The sequence below is a fragment of the Garra rufa genome, chromosome 3 (assembly GCF_049309525.1).
Source record: "Garra rufa chromosome 3, GarRuf1.0, whole genome shotgun sequence".
NCBI classification, from domain to species: Eukaryota; Metazoa; Chordata; class Actinopteri; order Cypriniformes; family Cyprinidae; genus Garra; species Garra rufa.
In genome coordinates, this window is record NC_133363.1 from 50,917,056 (window position 1) to 50,937,255 (window position 20,200).

Below are 20,200 nucleotides of genomic sequence, written 5' to 3' on the forward strand. Positions count from 1 at the left end.
TAGAATAGATCTAGAATACCAACCAAACATTAAAAAACTAAATTAGACTGAATAAGAAGCTAAATAAGTATTTAAAGTAGGAAGAAGTGGATAAAGCTTATTTGCATCAGTGCCACTGAGTAACGTTTTGCTTGTGGCATCCAGACTCAGAAAGTGCTAAATTTCCCAATGCAATATGTTTACATATATTTACATACAATTTACAATGCTCTTTTCCATTTCATTTTCCTAATAATTTATTCTATTCTAGACGGCTCTGATAACTTGCTTTGTTTTATCCTGTCCTCAAACAGTTAATTTTTAAGCAATGCAACATGATGTAAGTGTGGGCATGGCTGCGGCAGCGCTCCCCCCTCTAGCCAACCTCACATCAGCCCCTTCTGCTCCACATTTCTCTTTTTTTTGGATTTGTTTTTACAAAGGTGGGGGCCTTAAAAGAATATTAAGGTGGCCATGTTTGTTAGATTTGTGTGGTGCGCTGCGTACAGTGCGCGCGGGCGTTACTACGTGCACCTTCGGAAAAACCAGACACACAGTTACCAGGGAAGTCTGAAGCAGTGAGGGAGCGAAAGCTCACACACATTAAAAAAAAAAAGAGTTGAAATACAAGTTGCAATCAGCTATACGCCCCCCTCCAGTAACAATGTGATTATTTTTAAGGAGGGAGGGGAGTCTGGAGAGAGAGAGGGAGAGAGAGAGAAAGAGAAAAAGAAGGAGGAGGAGGAGGGGGGGCGTTCTGAAATAATATAGTCAGCCATTTTTATGTAAGGGGATTTTTCTTATTGGGGGGGCGGTGGGGAGGGGGGGTTGTTAAAAAATAAATATAAGGGCGGCCATCTTTGTTTCTCTGCCTTGTAGTGTAAAATATTCCAAAACGCCCCCCACTTTTTGTGTGTCGATTTGAATATTAAATAAATATCATAATTCGGAAGGAATACACTTTTAGATCTCGCGGAACGGGGTCACCGACGGGAATATAATGTCCTCTCTTCTCCGTTCTTGTGAGGAAGATGAGGGCACGGCGGTTAATTCCGAGGGAGGAGATTTTGATGAAGAAGAAGAAGACGACGGAGACCTGGACGAGAACGCAAGCGACATAAACTCGCCGGCGGCGCCTAGAGAAACTGCAGCAAGAGCCGCGCCAGGTACCGTACAGTCCGCGGCACACACGGGAGCGCGCGTGGGGCACAAAACACCTCGAAACAAACGCGAATGCTCCACAAACTGCGACAGCGACAGCTGCGCTGCTGCATACTTCATCCTTCATTCTCTTAAGCGCTTGTGCGTTGTGTATGCTTTATTTATCCGCGGCAAAGAGTTGCGTAGACTTTGGCTAAAGTTGACCGATCCCCCCTCACTCTGTCCCGTCTGTGTGTCATTCATCAGGTCTGTCATATGATGGTGCTTTTCATCTCCAGCTGTGATCCGACAAAGGATCATTAAGCCGCCACCATGTCGGTTTTTGTTTGCCCTGAAGGTTACAGACTTAGCACTTAAGCAGATAAAGAGTAATATGACAATGCATTGATTTAAATGCGGGTCAGAAAGAGGCGTGAGCGTCAAGATTGTGACAATGTAAATAAACTTGACCCGACCCACTGCCGCCTGGTTCAGTACAGGGCAGAGATCTGAGCTGCCTGCGATGCTTTCACTTTGCGAAATACCAGTTTGTACAGTCACCAGCCCTCGGGCTGTTTTGGTGTGTGACTATGTCAATAGCGCTTAATTGTTATGTATATCCATGGCTTAACATCAGCAGAGAGTGATGAGTCTAAAGTTTACACTATTCAGTCGATTGTGTCATCAAAAAGCTTAGTAATAAACGTGTTGCTTAAACTGATGCTCTGAGAAATTGAGTCCTTATGCAATTACTTTGTTTTGCAAGATTGGACTTATTTACTTCATTCTAACTTTTGTCACACAGTGCTGATGTTTGTGGCCACATTTTGGGGCCTCGTTTTTCACAGTGATTCACAGTGCGCGTGAATCAATTAGCACGCGCGTCCTGTCTCGCCCCCGCGACCTTTAGCTGCGGTTCATGTGGTGGTCTGCTCCCCAGGTGCAGGAGTTCACGACGAGGGGAGCATCAGCTCGACTCGCGGCCTCTCAATCACCGAGCCCCGAGTGCTTGCTACTGCCGCCCCTGGCTGCAGCGAGCGGGAAAAAAGGGCTCTGCCTGCGCGCCCCAGCAACAAAGACAATCAAATCTAATTCGTTTATCGCAGCGCAGTGCCGAGGCTTGTGCGTTATCAGACGTGCTGATATATCTGCATTTATACAAACAAGCTGTTTCAGGGGGAATGGTACAGTGTAAAAAGCGACTGAGGTATTTCTATCTTATCTGACCCTCAAAAACATCTTTCTTCTTTGGTGTAAACTTTAGTGTTAGTTGAAAATATAATATTTTAGACTTATTATATTTGTGCTTTTTACATCTAAATGTGCTGAAAGAGCTGTTCATCTGTTCTAAGAAAGCTGTTTGCTTTAAATGAAAGAACAGACTGATTTGGTTTCATCTGAACGATTTTACATGGCTGCTGTAAATAGTCACATGACCAGAGCTGTTTAACTCCACTTTGCCCTTCTGAAAGATGATGTCTGTGTCAAAGCGCCTTTTATGGAAGCGTGTCAGACTTGTCATAATACAGGTACCTTATTTGGAACATTATAATATTAACCATTTTAGCACATTTTAAGGTGAACTGGCTGTAAGTTTATAGATAAAAATATTTTGAGAAAGAAAAAGCGGGTTAGTGCCTCATTTAATTATTCCTTGTATGTTTGTACTTAAAGGGATAGTTCACCCAAAAATAAAAAGTCTGTCATTAATTACTCACCCTTGTGTCGTTCCAATCCCGTAAGATCTTCATTCATCTTTGAAACACAAATTAAGATATTTTTCATGAAATCCAAGAGCCTTGTGACCCTGCATAGCCAGCAAGGGTCTTATGGTCAAGGCACAGAAACATCGTTAAAATAGGACGTTGTTAAAATAGTCCATTTGACATCAGTGGCTCAACAGTAATTTGTGAAGCTACGAAAATACTTTTTGTGTGCAAAGAAAATCTCTTCTGAGACAGTCTGCCGCCGTTATCGAGAGTACCTCGATGTTTGCACGTGCTTTCCTCTGCTCGTAAACAAGGCGCAGCATGTGTTCTACACCAGCAGCAGCAGCAGCAGCACACTAGTGATGTTACATTCATGAACAAATTCTTTTTGAACAAATCTTTTAGGTGAACGAATCATTGTCGTTCGCGTAATCCATTGACTTATATTTCTCGTTCACCAAAATCCCTCCCTCCAGAGCAGTGCGACGCTATTAGCAGATACACACTGCCTCCAAAAATTTTGTCTGTCATTAAAAAGTTTGGTTTGGTTCGATTTTCTGCGTTTTCACATCCGTTGCAAGCATTTTGAAAGGAAAGGATGACGAATACAAAAAAGCCCTCCGAAAAAACGCATACAAAAACTCTGTGAACTGTTTAGTCTGATTGAAAAATGACTAAAACTCGAGCCAGTAGCCTTCGAGTATGAGATGTGACAGAGCATGTGATTTGTGGAATGTAGAGAACGAATATGTCCTTCACTGAACGAATTGCTTTTGAGTCTGAACGAGGGAGAGATCTCGTTTGTGAACAAGTTGAACAAACTGCTACATGTCGTTCGTGAATGAAATGACCAAACTGGTGAATGAAAAGAACCAGTTGTTGAACGATAATGATGGCGAACAGTAGAACTCGGCTCGTGTAGTTTGGAATATTTACAGCAAACAAAAGAAATTTACGCTTTACCACTGTAATGAAAACTAACCCCTTACTGTGTTTTAGACTTAGTATTGTGGTATATTTGAACAATTATTACTTGACTACTGTACAGAGAACTGAGCAAGTCTGAACGAGAGAGATATCTTGAGAGGATTGTTCAAAGTGCAAAATATTCAACAAAAAAGTCTAAAACACAGTAGTGGGTCAGCTTTCATTACAATGCTGCAAATATTCCAAAACTACATGAGACGAGCTCTGCCTGTTTGCCATCATTATCGTTCGACAACTGGTTCTTTTCATTCACGAACGGTTGGATCTAGTGAACGAATATGCCCATCACTGACCGAGCGAATTGAACAATCTGGTACATGTTGTTTGTGAATGAATGTGTACCAGGTATTTAGCATGTTAGTCAGTCTCTTTCAGCAGAAAGTGCAGGTACTGTGCACATTCTTGTTTATATATTCATTTTTAACATACAGAACATAACCCTACGACACATTTAACATAATCCCAAATTTATGAATGTGTAAATGTCTGACCAAACAATTAAAATGGTAGTTATGCAAGACAACCTTGTGCTTTGGTCATCTGAACCACGACTTATTTTATTTAGTTAATAAGTATATTAGGCACACATTTTAATAAAGCCAAATCATTTATTGTAACAAGTAAATACACACTACAAAAAAAAATGCTTTTCTTAGATTTTTTTGTCTTGTTTCCAGCCAAAATATCTAAAAAATCTTAAACCAAGAAGGATTTTCTAGACAAGTAAATATTATTGTTGTGTTTTCAGAAAAAAAGTTAAAATTAAGTTTTGCTTGTTTTTGCTTGTTAATCTGCCAGTGGGGTAAAATAAATAATCTAGTTTTCTGCTTAAAAATAAGATTATTTTGCTTGTAATAAGCAAAAACTCACTTAGTTTTAACTTATTTTTTCTGAAAACAAGACAATAATTTTTACTTGTCTAAAAAATCCTTTTTGATTTAAGAATTTTTAGATATTTTGGCTGGAAACAAGACCAAAAATCTGAGTAAGAAAAGCATTTTTTGCAATGCATTCGTTGGCATAACACACTCTTTTTCGAAACCTGTTGTGGTACTTATGTAATATGAAAGAAAGGTCACTGAATGAATCTGATCAAGTCATTTTGGTGAACTAACTGAAAATGAAAGAATCTCTTGAAAGAATCAACATTTTCACCACTACAACACACGCATACATGGTGGTACTCTTAATAATGACGGCAGGGTGTCCCGGGAGAAAAGAAATAGTTAAATAAAGTCATTATTTTGTTGTCTTTGTGCATAAAAATTATTCTCGTAGCTTCGTAAAATTACCTACCTTACCTACCTTTCACATGCATCGTGGTACTTTCAATAATGGCGGCAGACTGTCTCAGGAGAGAAGAAATCGTTAAATAAAGTTGTTGTTTTTGTTCTCTGCACATAAAAAGTATTCATGTAGATTCATAAAATTACAGTTGAACCACTGATGTCCCTTGGTCTATTTTAACAATGTCCTTACTACCTTTCTGGGCCTTGAATGTGTCAGTTGCGTTGCTGTCTGTGCAGGGTCAGAAAGCTCTCGGATTTCATTAAAAATATCTTAATTTCTGTTCTGAAGATGAGCGAAGTAAGGGTGAGTAATGACAGAATTTTCATTTTTAGGTGAACTATCCCTTTAAAGTAATTTCTTCTGCTCCCACAGTGACCTGAAAAATTCTCATCTTATGGAGTGCTGCATACAATATTTATCACGTCTTAAAATTCAGTCCGTAAATAGCTTTCGGAGAGTCGTAATTAGGTCATGTAGATAATCATGTTTGTGAGATTAATTCATTAAGTCCTACAGCTTAGTTCGAGTCAGAAGTGGAATGACTTATTTTTCCTGTGTGACGGTCTCGGTCTTCACACCGCTCGTGTTGTTCCGTAATTGAAGTGGGAAATCATTCGAAGGATACCTCAGAGGGCTTGCAAAGTATTATGGTCACTTTCATTTCACCAGTCCTTCCATGTTCCCTCATTTCCCTGCATCTCTCTCACTTAGATGATGGAGACGACATTGCTGAGACATCGGACAGGGACAACCTGGCGAAAAAGAAACGAGGCCCTAAAAAAAAGAAAGAGACGAAAAAGAAAGACAAGGACAAGGAGGGCAAGATGGCCAAAGCACGCAAGCGCAAAAAAATAGTATGTGGTTTTTTGTTTGAACTTTTATTTAGTAGTCATTTGCAAACTGTCAATTGATTTTTAATCAAATTACAAATTTAAGTGCAAATAATCCTATATATGAATATTTTCTAATATTTGCACTATTATTCTAAATGAATGCATTATAGATTTTTACTTTATATAAATGATCATTTTACTTTCTCTGCCTCTTGCAGGAGAGTGACGTAGAAAGAGACTCAGAGCCGGAGTATGCCATGAACTCTGACAGTGCTGCCAGCGATTATGGAGGAGAGAAGAAAAAGAAAAAGAAACACAAGGACAAAAAAGAGAAGAAAACCAAGAAAAAGAAGAAAGAGGATGACGACAGCACACACGAAGAGACCACAAAGGTTATCCTCTAGCACTTTCTATGCCTTTTCTTGCTCTGTCTGTGGATTTGCGTGCTATTTTTTTTTCAGCTTTGCTGAGACAGGTTGTGTGTGTTTCCTTACTCTCCTCTGGATCCAAATCAGACACAATCAGCTCATTATAAAGTGTAAAGATGAATTAGTTTACCTGACTTTGAGCGGTAAAACTGAAACTGATTCAAGAAATAGTTAACCCAAAAATGACTATTTGCTGAAATTTGACTCACCCTCAGGCCATTCAAGATGTTAATGATTTTGTTTCTTTATCTGAACATATTTGGAGAAATTTAGCTTTAGATTATGTCCCCAGCAATGGATCTTCTGCAGGGAATTTATCTTAGGTTTGAACGGTTTTGAACTCTTTTGTTTTGCTGTAGTTGGTATTCGTGTGTTGTAAAAAGTCATTGTTAAGATGATTATTTTTTCTTTGGTGAGCTAGGACCATGTTGAAATTAAGCAAGATCTCTCCTTGCAAAAATATATTTTAAATAATTACATAAAAATGATTAGAGATTAAATTATTCTTTCGGTGTTCAGCCGATTAGGTGAAAAGGCAGAATAAATTCTACCGAACAATGACTTGACGTGATTAAATAGAGACGCGCACTAATGCAGCAAACATGTCAGCAGAGTAGAAGCATTTAAAACGGTCAGAGAAAGACGCAAAAATCATTACAAGCACCTACAGCATGAGACTGTTTCGTATTGCATCGCATGTCTTCCATGAGAAGAGAAAGGGGTGGTTGTTGCTGGTTACTGTTTGATGACTGAAATCGTGAAATGACCTTAAACCTCCTTTGCTCAGCAAGGCTGCATTTATTTGTACATTAAAAGCACATGCTTGATTCAAGAAGGGGGTCTTAAAAATGGCCAAAGAATATTATTTTACTAACTTTTATTTTAAATTAAATTATGCTTTGTTGATAAGCTATAATGTCTACTAGAATGTTAAAATGTTCAATGTTGAGTAAATATTTTTTTAATTGTTTTGTAATTGATTTAAAAAAAAAAGAAGACAAAACTGTAAAAAGCACATTTTGGCTAATTTATGCAATGGTGAAAAAAATGGCAAAATACATGGGGGGAAAAACATGAAAAACCACATTCGGTAATCGGTGTTCGGCCAAGAATTTTCATTACGGTGCATCCCTAAAAACTATGTTATTCTAAGATATAAATTAATGTGAACTAGGTAACTTCATTAAGTGTTAATAGTGCTAGTGCTAACCCATTAAGCATGTTTTAATAGATTGTGCTGGATTTAACTAGGTGAGGAAACTTAAAGAAATGTTAAACAAAGTTTACTTTTCTTTCTCAGGATTCTTTGATGAACAAAAAGTTCAAAAGAGCAGCATGTATTCAAATAAATCTTGTCTAACAATATGTGACCCTGGACCACAAAACCAGTCATAAGGTTAAATTTGACAAAACTGAGATTTATACATCATATGAAAGCTCAATAAATAAGCTTTCTATTGATGTATGGTTTGTTAGGATAGGACAATATTTGACTGAGATGCATCTATTTGAAATCAGAAATCTGAGGGTGCAAAAAAATCAAAAAGACTGAGAAAATCACCTTTAAAGTTGTCCAAATTAGGTTCTTAACAATGCATATTACAAATCAAAAATTACATTTTGATATATTTACAGTAGGAATTTTACAAAAAATCTTCATGGAACATGAACTTTACTTAATTTCTCAATGATTTTTGGCATAAAAGAAAAATCTAAAATTTTGACCCATGCAATGTATTTTTGGCTATTGCTACAAACAAACCCCAGCGACTTAAGACTGGTTTTGTGGTCCAGGGTCACATATAAGTCTTTGCTATCACTTTTTGTCATTGCAACACATCCTTGCTGTAAAAAAGTATTAATATTTTTTTCAAAAAAAAGAAAGAGGAAAAATTTACTGTCCCCAAACTTTTGAACAGTAGTGTATATTGTTAGAAAAGATTTCTGTTTTGAATAAATGCTGTTTTTAACATTTTATTCATCAAAGAATCCATAAAAAAACCACAGGTTCCAAAAAAATATTAAACGGCACAACAGTTTCCAGCATTGATAATAAATCAGCATATTAGAATGATTTCTGAATGATCATGTGACACTGAATAATGATGCTGAAAATTCAGGAATAAATTAGGATTTAAAGTAAATTAAAATAGAAAAATGTTATTTTACATTGTAATAATATTTCACTACATTAAATAGTTTTAGAATTTTAATCAATTAAACACAGCCTTAATGAGCATAAGAAACATCTTTAAAAAACAAAAAATCTTGATGATCCCAAACATTTGAATGGCAATGTAGTTTTACTATAACAATTTCTTGCCATGAAAACAGCCACAGAAACTGGCATGCAATTAAAAAAGGAACAAGCAAACAAACAACACAATAGTCCCATATGATCCACAAGACTACAGTTCATTAGTCAAGCAGGAAATCTGTGTTTGTATTAAACAAGTTCATCATTATTTCTTTTTAACTTATAAACATTGATCAAATATGAGTCTGTAATATTGCTTTTTCCAGTGAAAAGTCAAATCAGAAAAGAACAAACAAGCTCATCTACAGCAAGTTTTCATTTTTGGGAGAACAATTCCTTTAGTGAGTTAACTCACATTGACTTAAATCTAGGATTAAAGTATAATTTTTTATGTAATTATTTAAAATATTTATGTTTACAGTATGTGGAGAGAACTTGCTTAAATTCAACAGGGTCCAAGTTCAACAAAGGAAAACTAATCACCTTAACTCTGACTTCATACAAAACACGAAAACCAGCTACAGCAAAACAAAGGCGTTCAAAAGAGTTCAAACCCATGATAAATTCCCTCGGTTTGACCAAGCATACATAATTAAGTTATTCAAGTGCAAGGGCCAATGGGTGTTCCCCACTGCCTCAATTTTGTACCTGATTCTTTAGAATTATTTATTCTAATGATTTAATGGATTTTAAACCAAATAAGTTTAGGGAACATTTCAAGTAATGTTTGATTATGACTTTTTTTTGTAATGGCAACTTTATGGAAACAAAAAAAAAGCAGAATATTAAGGATAGCTCTCACAAAAAATGAAGATTCTGTCATCATTTAATCACTCGCATGTTGTTACAAACCAGTATGAAATTCTTTCTTCTGTTGAATGTGAGTAACCAAACAGTTTCTGGTCCCTATTGATTTCCCTAGTATTTTTTTTTTTTAATGGAAGCCAGAAGGGACAAACAACTGTTTGTTCTGTATGTATGTATTTATGTTCAGCAGAAGAGAGAAATTCAGACAGGTTTGGAACAACCTGCGAGTGAATAAATGATGACAGAATTTTCATTTTTGGGTGAACTATCCCTTTAATATGTTTAGGATAGCTGGTAGTATTTACATTGTATCAAAAGATGAATCGCTTTTATCAGCTGAGCTGGTGTTAGTAATGTCTATGCAAGAAATTTCCCTTAATATAATATGTTTGCAGACAAAAACCTCACACATTCATATGCAAACACATCATCAGAGGTTCTTCTCACGCTTGCGTCCAGAAATGATAAAAGATTGACAAGTACATGGTGTTTCTAGCTGTTGCATGTCCGTGATAATGTACAACACACATAATTACTGATCCAGTTAACATGTAGTGGATTCTAGAGTGCAGATGTTTCCAGACATTTATTACCCGTCCACACTGTGACAGCCGTATGATGAAGCCTCTCTTCCAGCCGGTAGAGATGAAAACGTCAGCCCAGCTGGCTAGGGAGTGGGGTCTGGAGGATGTTGATCACACATTCACAGAAGAAGATTACCGCACACTAACCAACTACAAAGCCTTCAGCCAGTTCATGAGGTACTGACCTGCACCAGAGGATTCATATGTTGTAGTTCCCTTTCAGCAGCATTTATGTATTAAACATATTGTTCTCTGCAGACCCATGATTGCTAAGAAGAACCCTAAAATCCCCATGTCCAAGATGATGACCATTCTGGGGGCCAAATGGAGGGAGTTTAGCTCCAATAATCCATTCAAAGGCTCGGCAGCAGCCGTCGCTGCTGCTGCAGCCGCCGCCGCAGCAGCCGTTGCTGAGCAGGTCTCCGCAGCAACAGCCTCCCCTGAACCTCCGCCTCAGCCACCGCCACTTCGCAAGGCCAAGACCAAAGAGGGCAAAGGTCAGAGAGCAGCTGTATGGGTTTCAGTACAGGATTTGTTGATTCGCTTTGTTATATAAACACACAGCATCAAAAAATTGTTTGTGTAAGATTGATGGAAACTGATGGTAGATTTTTTTGAAAACACTAGTCAAAAGTCAAAAGTTTTTGAACAGTAAGTAATGTATGTATTTGAAATTGATTTAAAGGTGATGATAAATACATTAATAATGTTACAAAAGCTTTCTATTTCAGATAAATGCTGATCTTCTGAACTTTCTATACATCAAAGAAACCTGTTTTCAACCTAATAATAGTAGTTTTTTTGAGCAGCAAATCAGAATACTAGAATGATTTCTGAAGGATCATGTGACTGGAGTAGTGGTGCTAAAAATTCAGCTTTGAAATCACAGGAATAAATTACATTTTAAAATATATTCAAATTGAAAACAGTTTTTTTAAATAGTAAAAAATAGTTCAAAATTTTACCGTTTTTGCTGTACTTTGGATTATATAAATTCAGGTTTGTTGAGCAGAAGAGACTAGAACATTAAAAATCTTACTGTTTAAAAACTTTTGACTGGTAGTGTATATATCACCGTACTTTCCCTAGTTGATTAATCACAGTACATTAAGACAATTATTTTGTATTAAACATTTATTGAAATGTTATGTTTAATGCCATTTATGTTTTATGCCATATTTTTACATTAAGGTTGCCTTTGCACTCATTTAAAGTTATTTAAATATTTAAACAATATTTAAACACTGATTAAATAGCATTTTTAAATGTCATTTTATCCAACTCTCCAGACATATATTCATGATGTTCTGATGCCTAAATTCATCTAAAAGCACTTTAGGGTTCCTATAGGGTTTGGAGAAGTATGGCATTAGTTTTAAGTATTTCCCATGTCTGGAAGTATGGAAAGTATAAAAAAGAAAGCAGAGCATGAAACAAACTTTGGCCCCAATTTAGTTTTTTATAATAGAAAATAAAGAATGTAATGAAAATCTATTTATTGTACAAGAAGTGAGATTTCATGGCAGCTGTTTAGTGATTCTTCAGTCATTGTCAAATATGCACTTTTTGATTATGCAAAATGCAGGTTATAAGCATTTTGGGTTTCTTCTCACAGTATTCTTAGCACCATATTAAAAAGCCTCAAGGACCTTTGCAAAAGCAAAAAATATACAGATTAACCATTAAAATTAGCATATAGGACAATGCACACTGAGCCACCTATTGTGCCATCAGCTCATTTTGCTGTGTGGTTTCTTGGCCTCCATAAAGTATGCGTTAAAGGCCTTGAAATATTGCTTACTGTCCTAATGTAAGCCAAATTTGAAACACTTTTATACAGTACCAGTCTTTTTTTATAGACTCTTGAACTTGGCCAATTTTATGTCATGGTTTCTGCACCTTCACAAAAGGAAGTGTTCAATTAGACATTTTGTCTTCATATAAGAAGTAATACAATAAGAAAATTAATTCATGTGCATCCACACTTTTGTTTTATTCAGTGATACACAAAAGGAAATACATTATATAAAACTAGAAATTATAATGCATAAGCCTGCAAAAACTTCCCATGCACAGGTGAATATCTTCTCAAGGGCACAAAAAAGTCTGGAAAAGTATGACATTTTGAAATGGAAAATAGGATTTAAACAATTGATTTTAGTTTTTAGTGTTTTATTTTGAATGCATCTAGACAAATACTGTCAATACGTCTAGACAATACTGGTTACTCTTAATATTTCCTGTTTATTTGTTATCAACAGGCCCTGGCTACAAGAAACGCAGTAAGAGTCCTCGTGTCTCAGATAAGAAGAAGCCAAAACCCAAGAAAATGGCTCCTCTGCGCATTAAACTGGGAACGCTTGGTAACAAGAGGAAGAAGAGTAGTTCGGTGAGAGTTTGTGGGTAATACATGTGCACTTCAATGTGTGTTGGGTGCAGTGGTTGTCTTTGATCGTGTGTGTGGTTGTAATGCAGAGTGAGGAGGTGGACGAGGACGATTCTGAGCAGGAGAACTCCAGCGTTCACAGTTCTTCAGTCCGCTCTGACAGCTCAGGACGGGTCAAGAAGAACAAAAGGGGTCGCCCGGCAAAGAAGAAGAAAAAGGGTGAGACATTTGCTTTTACTTATCAGTGTTCTTTCTGATGAATGAATTAAATAAAAAACTAAAAAATCATTTTGACTTGAAAACAAGAATGTAAACATACACAATCTTCAAAATATTTAATTATTCAAAATTGTTCATTGCAATAAGGTTTCTTGGTTCATCACCATAGTATTGTGGGTAAGTACCGAAGATAATTGGCCATAGCGGTTGGATGCACACTCTTATGGCCTTAATGTACTTAAGTTCTTTGCTTAGAGGTAAAAAGTAGTTTATATACCTTTGCAGGGGTATAGTGTTAGCAAAAATGCTGATGCCATCCTTGTTTAGATGAATATACATGTAACAAAAATGACAGTGGTAAGAAAACAGCAGTTAAGAAAGCATCTGATCATAGAGACATTCATATCTTTGCACCAGCTCTGTAATGCGGCACTCGTTTCGAGTTAAGTTACATTTATCAAGTTACATATATTTTTGCACTTCATATAATAGACTGCATTTGATTTGTTTGTTGGACAAAATGGCAGATTCAACGTTTTGATTGGTCAGAGCATCTGTCAATCAAGCTGTTTGCGAAGGGTCAATTATTTTTACATTTCATTTTAAGTATATTGTTGCCTTTAATAGTTAAAAATCACTTTAGAATTTAGTGGACATTATGCATCAGAGGGTTAAAATTAATTTTGATAATTTTTTTTATTAAGCTTCTCTCTCAGCGCTGGGTGATGAGGATGGTGATGGCTATGAAACTGACCATCAGGACTACTGCGAGGTGTGTCAGCAGGGAGGAGAGATTATTCTGTGTGATACCTGTCCTCGAGCGTACCACCTGGTGTGCCTTGAGCCTGAGCTTGAGAAAGCCCCCGAGGGCAAGTGGAGCTGCCCTCACTGCGTGAGTCACATCAACCCACACCTACAGAACTACAGATTGATTTTAATCTGAAACCAGACATCATCCGATATTTTAGCACATTTTTATTTGAGAAGATTATTAAAAAAACATAAAAAATTGTTGACTTGAATATAATACGAGATGAAACTGAATTTTTTCAGTTTGATGTTACTGTAATGAAAGTGCATGTTTTTTTTTTCTCAGGAGAAAGAGGGGATCCAGTGGGAAGCAAAGGAAGAAGACTTTGAGGACTTTGAAGAGGAGTGTGACGATGTGCGGGATGTGGAGCCAGGGCTGGGTGGAGAGGAAGAAGAGGATGATCACATGGAGTTCTGTCGCGTGTGTAAAGATGGAGGAGAGCTGCTGTGTTGTGACTCCTGTCCGTCATCCTATCACATTCACTGCTTGAACCCCCCACTGCCCGAGATCCCCAACGGAGAGTGGCTCTGTCCACGCTGCACTGTGAGTAATGCTCCACCACTGTACTGCCAATTTGATGTCACAGGGCTTAATGTTTTTACAATAAACATTCATTAGAATATCTTTATCATTAATATTTTCCAATTTTCAAATGTATTTTATGCTTTCACACAGTTGATTGTTTTTCTCACGTCACAGACCCAAACATTCCATTATAAACTAAGAATTACAGTGGTGGCCAAAATTATTAGAACACTAGTATTTTTAACCGGCTAAAAATGGTTTTAAGTCAGTTATTTGTATCTTTTGCTGTAGTGTGTCAGTAGGAAATATTAGTTTACATTTCCAAACATTAATTTTGCCATATCTTATCATCATCCAGTCTGTCTGGAATGACATGAAGAAACAGAACAAACTAAGACAGACTAAATCCAGAAGAACTGTGGCAACATCTCCAAGATGCTTCAAAAGACCTATCTGCAAAGCTACAGTACTGTTAAAAGTTTTAGGCACTTGTGTAAAAATGCTGTAAAATGAGGATGCTGTCAAAAATAATGTTATAAATAGATTTTCTCTATCAATTAACTTCTATTAACTGAATTAAATTAACATCTGGTGTGACCATCCTTTGTGTTTGAAGCAGCTTTTGCCCTAGGTGCAGTTGCACATAGTTTTTCAGGTAGCTTTGCAGGTAGGTCTCTTTAAGCATCTTGGAGACGTTGCCTCAGTTCTTCTGGATTTAGTCTGTCTCCGTTTGTTGTTTCTTCATGTCATTCCAGACAGACTGGATGATGATGATGAGATCAGATCTCTGTGTGGAGCACAGGCTGGAAATGTAAACTGATATTTCTGACTGACACTACAGCAAAAGATACAAAAAACTGACTTTTGACCATTTTTTAGCTGATGAAAATACTGTTGTTCTAATAATTTTGGCCACCTCTGTAAAACTATGATAATAGAAACACAAACCAGTGTTTATTGTGGAAATAAAATGACTAATCGGGACAACCGACCTGTAGTTGTGGAGTGACCACAACAAACAGTTTTGGCCCTAAAAAAGTTTTTGCAAGAGTTAATGTACTTGGTTACCATGCAGACAACACTGTCAGTGAAGAGCATGCTTGAGATGAAATATGAGACATGTGATGTGTGAAGAAAAGAAAGAAATTGAAGGTAAATATCACGTATGAACATAATATTATTTTCATTTTCAGTCAAGCTGAAACTTGGTTAAATTATGAAATTATCAAAAATGTGTTAAAATATAATTTTATTATGGGTATTTAGAATACATAGAATGCTAGTGATAAAATTAGCAAGGCAAAGATGTTTTTTTTATTTAAAATTAGAAAAAATTTTCTGTCTCTTTTTCTGTCTCTCTCTCTCTATATGTGTGTGTATATATATATATATATATATATATATATATATATATATTTTTTTTTTTTTTCCTGTTTATTCTGAAAAATCATGTTTCACAAAAATATTAAGCAACACAACTGTTTTCAACATTATAATAAATATAAAAGGAGGTGTTTATAGGACCAAATCAGCATACTAGAATGATTTCTGAAGAATCATGTGTAGGGGTAGACAATTATTAGCCTGGGCGATTATCTGTACCGATATTAAGGATTGTCATAGTTAACTGTATTGGTAATTTTCGAAACCGATTTGCAGATAAAATAACTTAAAAGTATTTAAAGAAAGTAGTTTTTCTTCATTTTCACATTCACATTCATTTTTATTTTTATTTTTACACCAGACATATATATCGGTTCAAAATATTGGTTATCGGTCTAATTGATCTGTAATAATCGGTATCGCATCGACCCTGAAAACACATATCATTTAACCCCTAATCATGTGACACTGAAGAATGGACTAATGGATGCTGAAAATTCAGCTCTGCATCATAGGATTACATTTCATTTGTATATATAGCATATATTTGATGTATTCTTAATACACACAATAAAATAGTTAATAAAGTATATTAAGAGAAGGGTTCATTTGAGGTGAGCTCAGTTAAGGTAAGTGTGTTGAGTTTAGTTGTGCTGATTTTGGTTTGATGAAAAATTATTCTGGTGGGTTTTCGCTTGAGAGATTAAGTAATTTATTATGTTGCGGAAAATAGACATAAGCTTGCTATTTTTAGTAATTAATACATTCAAATTTTATTAATGAACAATCTAGTCAAAATTTTTAATATAATCTGCAACTTCTGTTGTCTTTCAGTGTCCACCAATCAAAGGGAGAGTGCAAAAAATTCTGCACTGGCGATGGGGTGATCCCCCACCCCCTGTTCCTGTCCCTCCACCCCCAGACGCACCCCCTGATGCACCACCCCTTCCACCTATGAAGGGTCGTCCAGAGAGAGAGTTCTTTGTGAAGCTAGCGGCACAGTCCTACTGGCACTGCACCTGGATCACAGAGCTACAGGTGCGAGAGTAAGACAGTGTGAGACAGACATAACTGTTATGGGATGTACAGACTTTTTTCCCTTATGCATATCTGTCCTTCCTCAGCTTGAGATCTTCCACTCTGTGATGTTCCGGAACTATCAGAGGAAAACAGACATGGACGAGCCACCCAGTCTGGACTACGGCTCTGGGGGAGAGGAGGATTCTGGGAAGAGTGAGAAGCGGAGGGCCAAAGACCCTCAATATGCCATTCTGGAGGAGAAGTACTACCGATATGGCATCAAGCCTGAGTGGATGATGGTGCACAGGATAATCAATCACAGGTGTGTGTACTACATAATACTGTATATACTAATAATTTGTACTGTCAGAATATTACATTTTATGTGTTTGCGAACAGCATGGATAAGAAGGGCAACTACCACTACCTGGTTAAATGGAGAGATCTGACCTATGACCAGTGCACCTGGGAGAGAGATGAGCTGGACATCCCTGAGTTCGGTGGGCACAAAGCGGCATACTGGAGACACAGGTGCATACATAGATGATTCAGAAAACTGTTATAGGGGTTTAACTTCTCACAGAATCTTTGTTTTCTGGAAGTATATTTTGGGTGATGGGATTCTTTTTTTTCTCACAGGGAAGAAGTGATGAAGGAAGACCCAGAGAAGCCAAGGAAAATGAGGAGGAGAGAGGAGAATGATGATGCTCCAAGCACGCCTGTTAATGATGTTAGTGTCATCCTTTTGTTTTATTCCAGTGCTTCTGGAATAATATTCTTAAAGGGATAGTTCTCCCAAAAAATGAAAATTCTGTTATTAATTACTCAACCTCTTATTGTTCCAAACCTGAAGACCTTCGTTCATGTTCGGAACAGAAATTAAGATTTTTTTGATGAAATCCGAGAGCTTTCTGGCCCTGCATAGATAGCATGCAATTGAAATGTTACGCTGGACCACACAACCAGTCTTAAGTAGTACGGGTATATTTGTAGCAATAGCCAAAAATACATTGTATGGGTCAAAATTATCAATTTTTCTTTTAGGCCAGAAATCATTAGGATATAAGTGAAGATCCATGAAGATATTTAGTAAATTTCCTACCATAAATATATCAAAAAATGTTTGATTAGTAATATGCATTGCTAAGAACTTCATTTGGACAAATTTAAAGGCAATTTTTTTTGCACCCTCAGATTCCAGATTCAAATAGTTGAATCTCAACCAATTTGTCCTATCCTAACCAAAACCTAAACCATGCATCAATGGAAAGCTAATTTAATCAGCTTTCAGATGATGTCTCAAATCTCAATTTAAAAAAAATTACCTTTATGACTGGTTTTGTGGTCCTAAGTCATGTTCCCAGGCTCAGAAACTTAGTAAGGACATTGGTGGTTCAACCGTATTTTTGTCCGCAAAGAAAACAAAAACTTTATTCAACAATTCTTCTCCTCCAAGTGACCATCCTCCGCAATTATCAAGAGTATCATGATGCATGAGTCATCATTTTTGTTTTCTTTGCGGAGTTTGCGCACAAAAAGTATTCTCGTAGCTTCGTAAAAAATACGGTTGAACCACTGACGTCACATGGACTGTTTTACCGATGTCCTTACTATTTTTTGGGGCCTGGGAACATTTGAGTACTGTTGCTGTCTATGCAGGGTCACAGCAGAAATACCAGTAATATCTTATACAGTATGAGGGACGGGAGGCCTGTGAATCAGAAAGGTTCCTTGCCCTTTTGTAGGGAAAAAAAGCAACGGAAAAGAAACATGCAACAAAATGACCACATTTAGAAAGAATACTGTTACATTATTATGCAAATTCTGCAGTTTAGTTCAAACTTGCCCTCATGAATACGAGCATCTAGTTGCTTACATAATTTGAGGCCATACATAACAATAACTCACCTTTTGTTGATCGCTTCAGTTGTCTGCTGCTTTTTTTTTAGTGTGGCATGCAGGGCTGTGCCTGCGTACAGACAATGCTCAGCTTTTTAAATATTCATGTCCTGTATTGCAGAAAAATGTAGCCTATTTATTACAGCCTTGGACACAAAGCTAAATCAAAATCATAAATAGATTGGGAAAAATAAATATAAAATTCTAAATGGAATAAAATGTTGATATTATTTGCTTCAGTAATTTACTGTCTTTAAAACAGGGGTGGCCAATCCAGCTCTAACACACCTGGAAGTTTCCAGTAAACCGGTAAAGATTTTGATTAGCTGGTTCAGGTGTGTTTGATTAGAGTTGGAGCTAAACTTTTCAGGATGCTGTGCTTCCAGGAGCGGGACTGAGCAGCCCTGTTTTGAAACTATTGATTTGTGTAGTGTAGCACAGTTATGCTGTTGATTTATTTTGTCCAATATTCTTTATCTGACTACACAAAATTGGGTCCTGCTACCTTTTTCCTGCCTTCTTGCCATCTATTTTGAACTATTTTGTCACATCTGCTTTTTAGCACAAAGTCCTCAGTGCATTCAAGCTTTCAGAGCATGTAGGACCACCCTTCTCTCTGTCTTTTCTCATAAATTCTCTACCCATGTTTCTTCCTTCAGCCCACAATCAAGTATGAGGAGCAGCCAGACTTTGTGACAGAGACAGGAGGAACGCTGCACCTCTATCAGCTGGAAGGGCTGAACTGGCTGCGGTTCTCCTGGGCGCAGGGAACAGACACCATCCTGGCTGATGAAATGGGTTTGGGCAAGACCATTCAGACCATTGTTTTCCTCTACTCACTCTTCAAAGAGGTCTGTGAGGGTCAGGCTACAAAATTGTATGTTAAACGACAAGTAATTTTTTGTACCTCACATTATATTTCTCTCCCATTCTGTTCCTCTCTGTCCATCCTTCCGTATCTCTCTGTCCATTTCTTTCTCCAGGGACACACTAAAGGGCCGTTCCTGGTGAGCGCACCGCTGTCCACAATCATTAACTGGGAGAGGGAGTTCGAGATGTGGGCTCCTGACTTCTACGTTGTCACTTACACCGGAGACAAGGACAGCCGGGCCATCATCCGTGAGAACGAGTTCACCTTTGACGACACGGCGGTGAAGGGAGGAAAGAAAGCCTTCAAATTACGGGTGAGAAGGAGAGGAGATGAGCACTGGAATGGAAGGAATGACTGCTGATTGGAGAGGTGAAATGAAAAGATGGACAATGAGAGAAGGAAAAGAGAAGTAAAAGTAAAAAATGGCAGAAGCCATAGCATGAGAGAAGAGGGAAAGGATGTCATTTGGTGCTGTAGAAACAAGTGATTTTACTCTAACTGTTGTTTTCATTTTCTACCCATCATCCCTCCAGAGAGAAGCGCCCATTAAGTTCCACGTGTTGTTGACGTCCTATGAGCTTGTGACCATAGACCAGAACGTTCTCAAGTCTATTGACTGGGCCTGTCTTGTAGTGGATGAAGCCCACCGCCTCAAAAACAACCAGTCCAAGGTATACTGACTTTTTTAGGATTTCCTGTTGTTTGTCCAAGTTTTGTTTTGGTTTGAGAAAGTGTGTTTTGCGTGATTCATCCTACTTTAATGCCAGACAGGAAATGATTTATTGGGTTGCAACACAGTAGATTGAGGATGACAAAAATAAACCACCATAATACAGCCAATACACATTTCATTCAATGAATCATAAGTTAATATACAAAAATGTCTGAATGTGTCTAATACAATGTTGTTGTTTTTTTACTTCGACTCTCTTGTATGTAATGTTTCTGCAGGTAACTGAAGAAACAAATTATATATATATATATATATATATATATATGTATATATACACACAACCTTCAAGAGTTTGGGGTTTTAAAAAAAAAATAAACAGTCTTACACACATATTTACTT

General features: G+C 37.1%; 1 protein-coding gene across 1 annotated transcript in view; it reads left to right on the forward strand.

Moving 5' to 3' along the window:
• The first annotated feature begins 945 nt into the window (after window positions 1-945).
• The window catches only part of chd3 (chromodomain helicase DNA binding protein 3), a 63,666-nt gene continuing 44,411 nt past the window's right edge, over window positions 946-20,200 (forward strand). Inside the window, exons 1-16 of the mRNA XM_073836333.1 lie at window positions 946-1,145; window positions 5,817-5,959; window positions 6,157-6,330; window positions 10,067-10,191; window positions 10,273-10,511; window positions 12,276-12,403; window positions 12,490-12,619; window positions 13,336-13,511; window positions 13,716-13,973; window positions 16,173-16,376; window positions 16,463-16,680; window positions 16,758-16,889; window positions 16,998-17,088; window positions 18,917-19,108; window positions 19,241-19,441; window positions 19,662-19,799. Coding sequence (XP_073692434.1) covers window positions 980-1,145; window positions 5,817-5,959; window positions 6,157-6,330; window positions 10,067-10,191; window positions 10,273-10,511; window positions 12,276-12,403; window positions 12,490-12,619; window positions 13,336-13,511; window positions 13,716-13,973; window positions 16,173-16,376; window positions 16,463-16,680; window positions 16,758-16,889; window positions 16,998-17,088; window positions 18,917-19,108; window positions 19,241-19,441; window positions 19,662-19,799 — 2,715 coding nt within the window. The 5' untranslated portion in view covers window positions 946-979. The remainder of the gene's footprint in view (window positions 1,146-5,816; window positions 5,960-6,156; window positions 6,331-10,066; window positions 10,192-10,272; window positions 10,512-12,275; window positions 12,404-12,489; window positions 12,620-13,335; window positions 13,512-13,715; window positions 13,974-16,172; window positions 16,377-16,462; window positions 16,681-16,757; window positions 16,890-16,997; window positions 17,089-18,916; window positions 19,109-19,240; window positions 19,442-19,661; window positions 19,800-20,200) is intronic.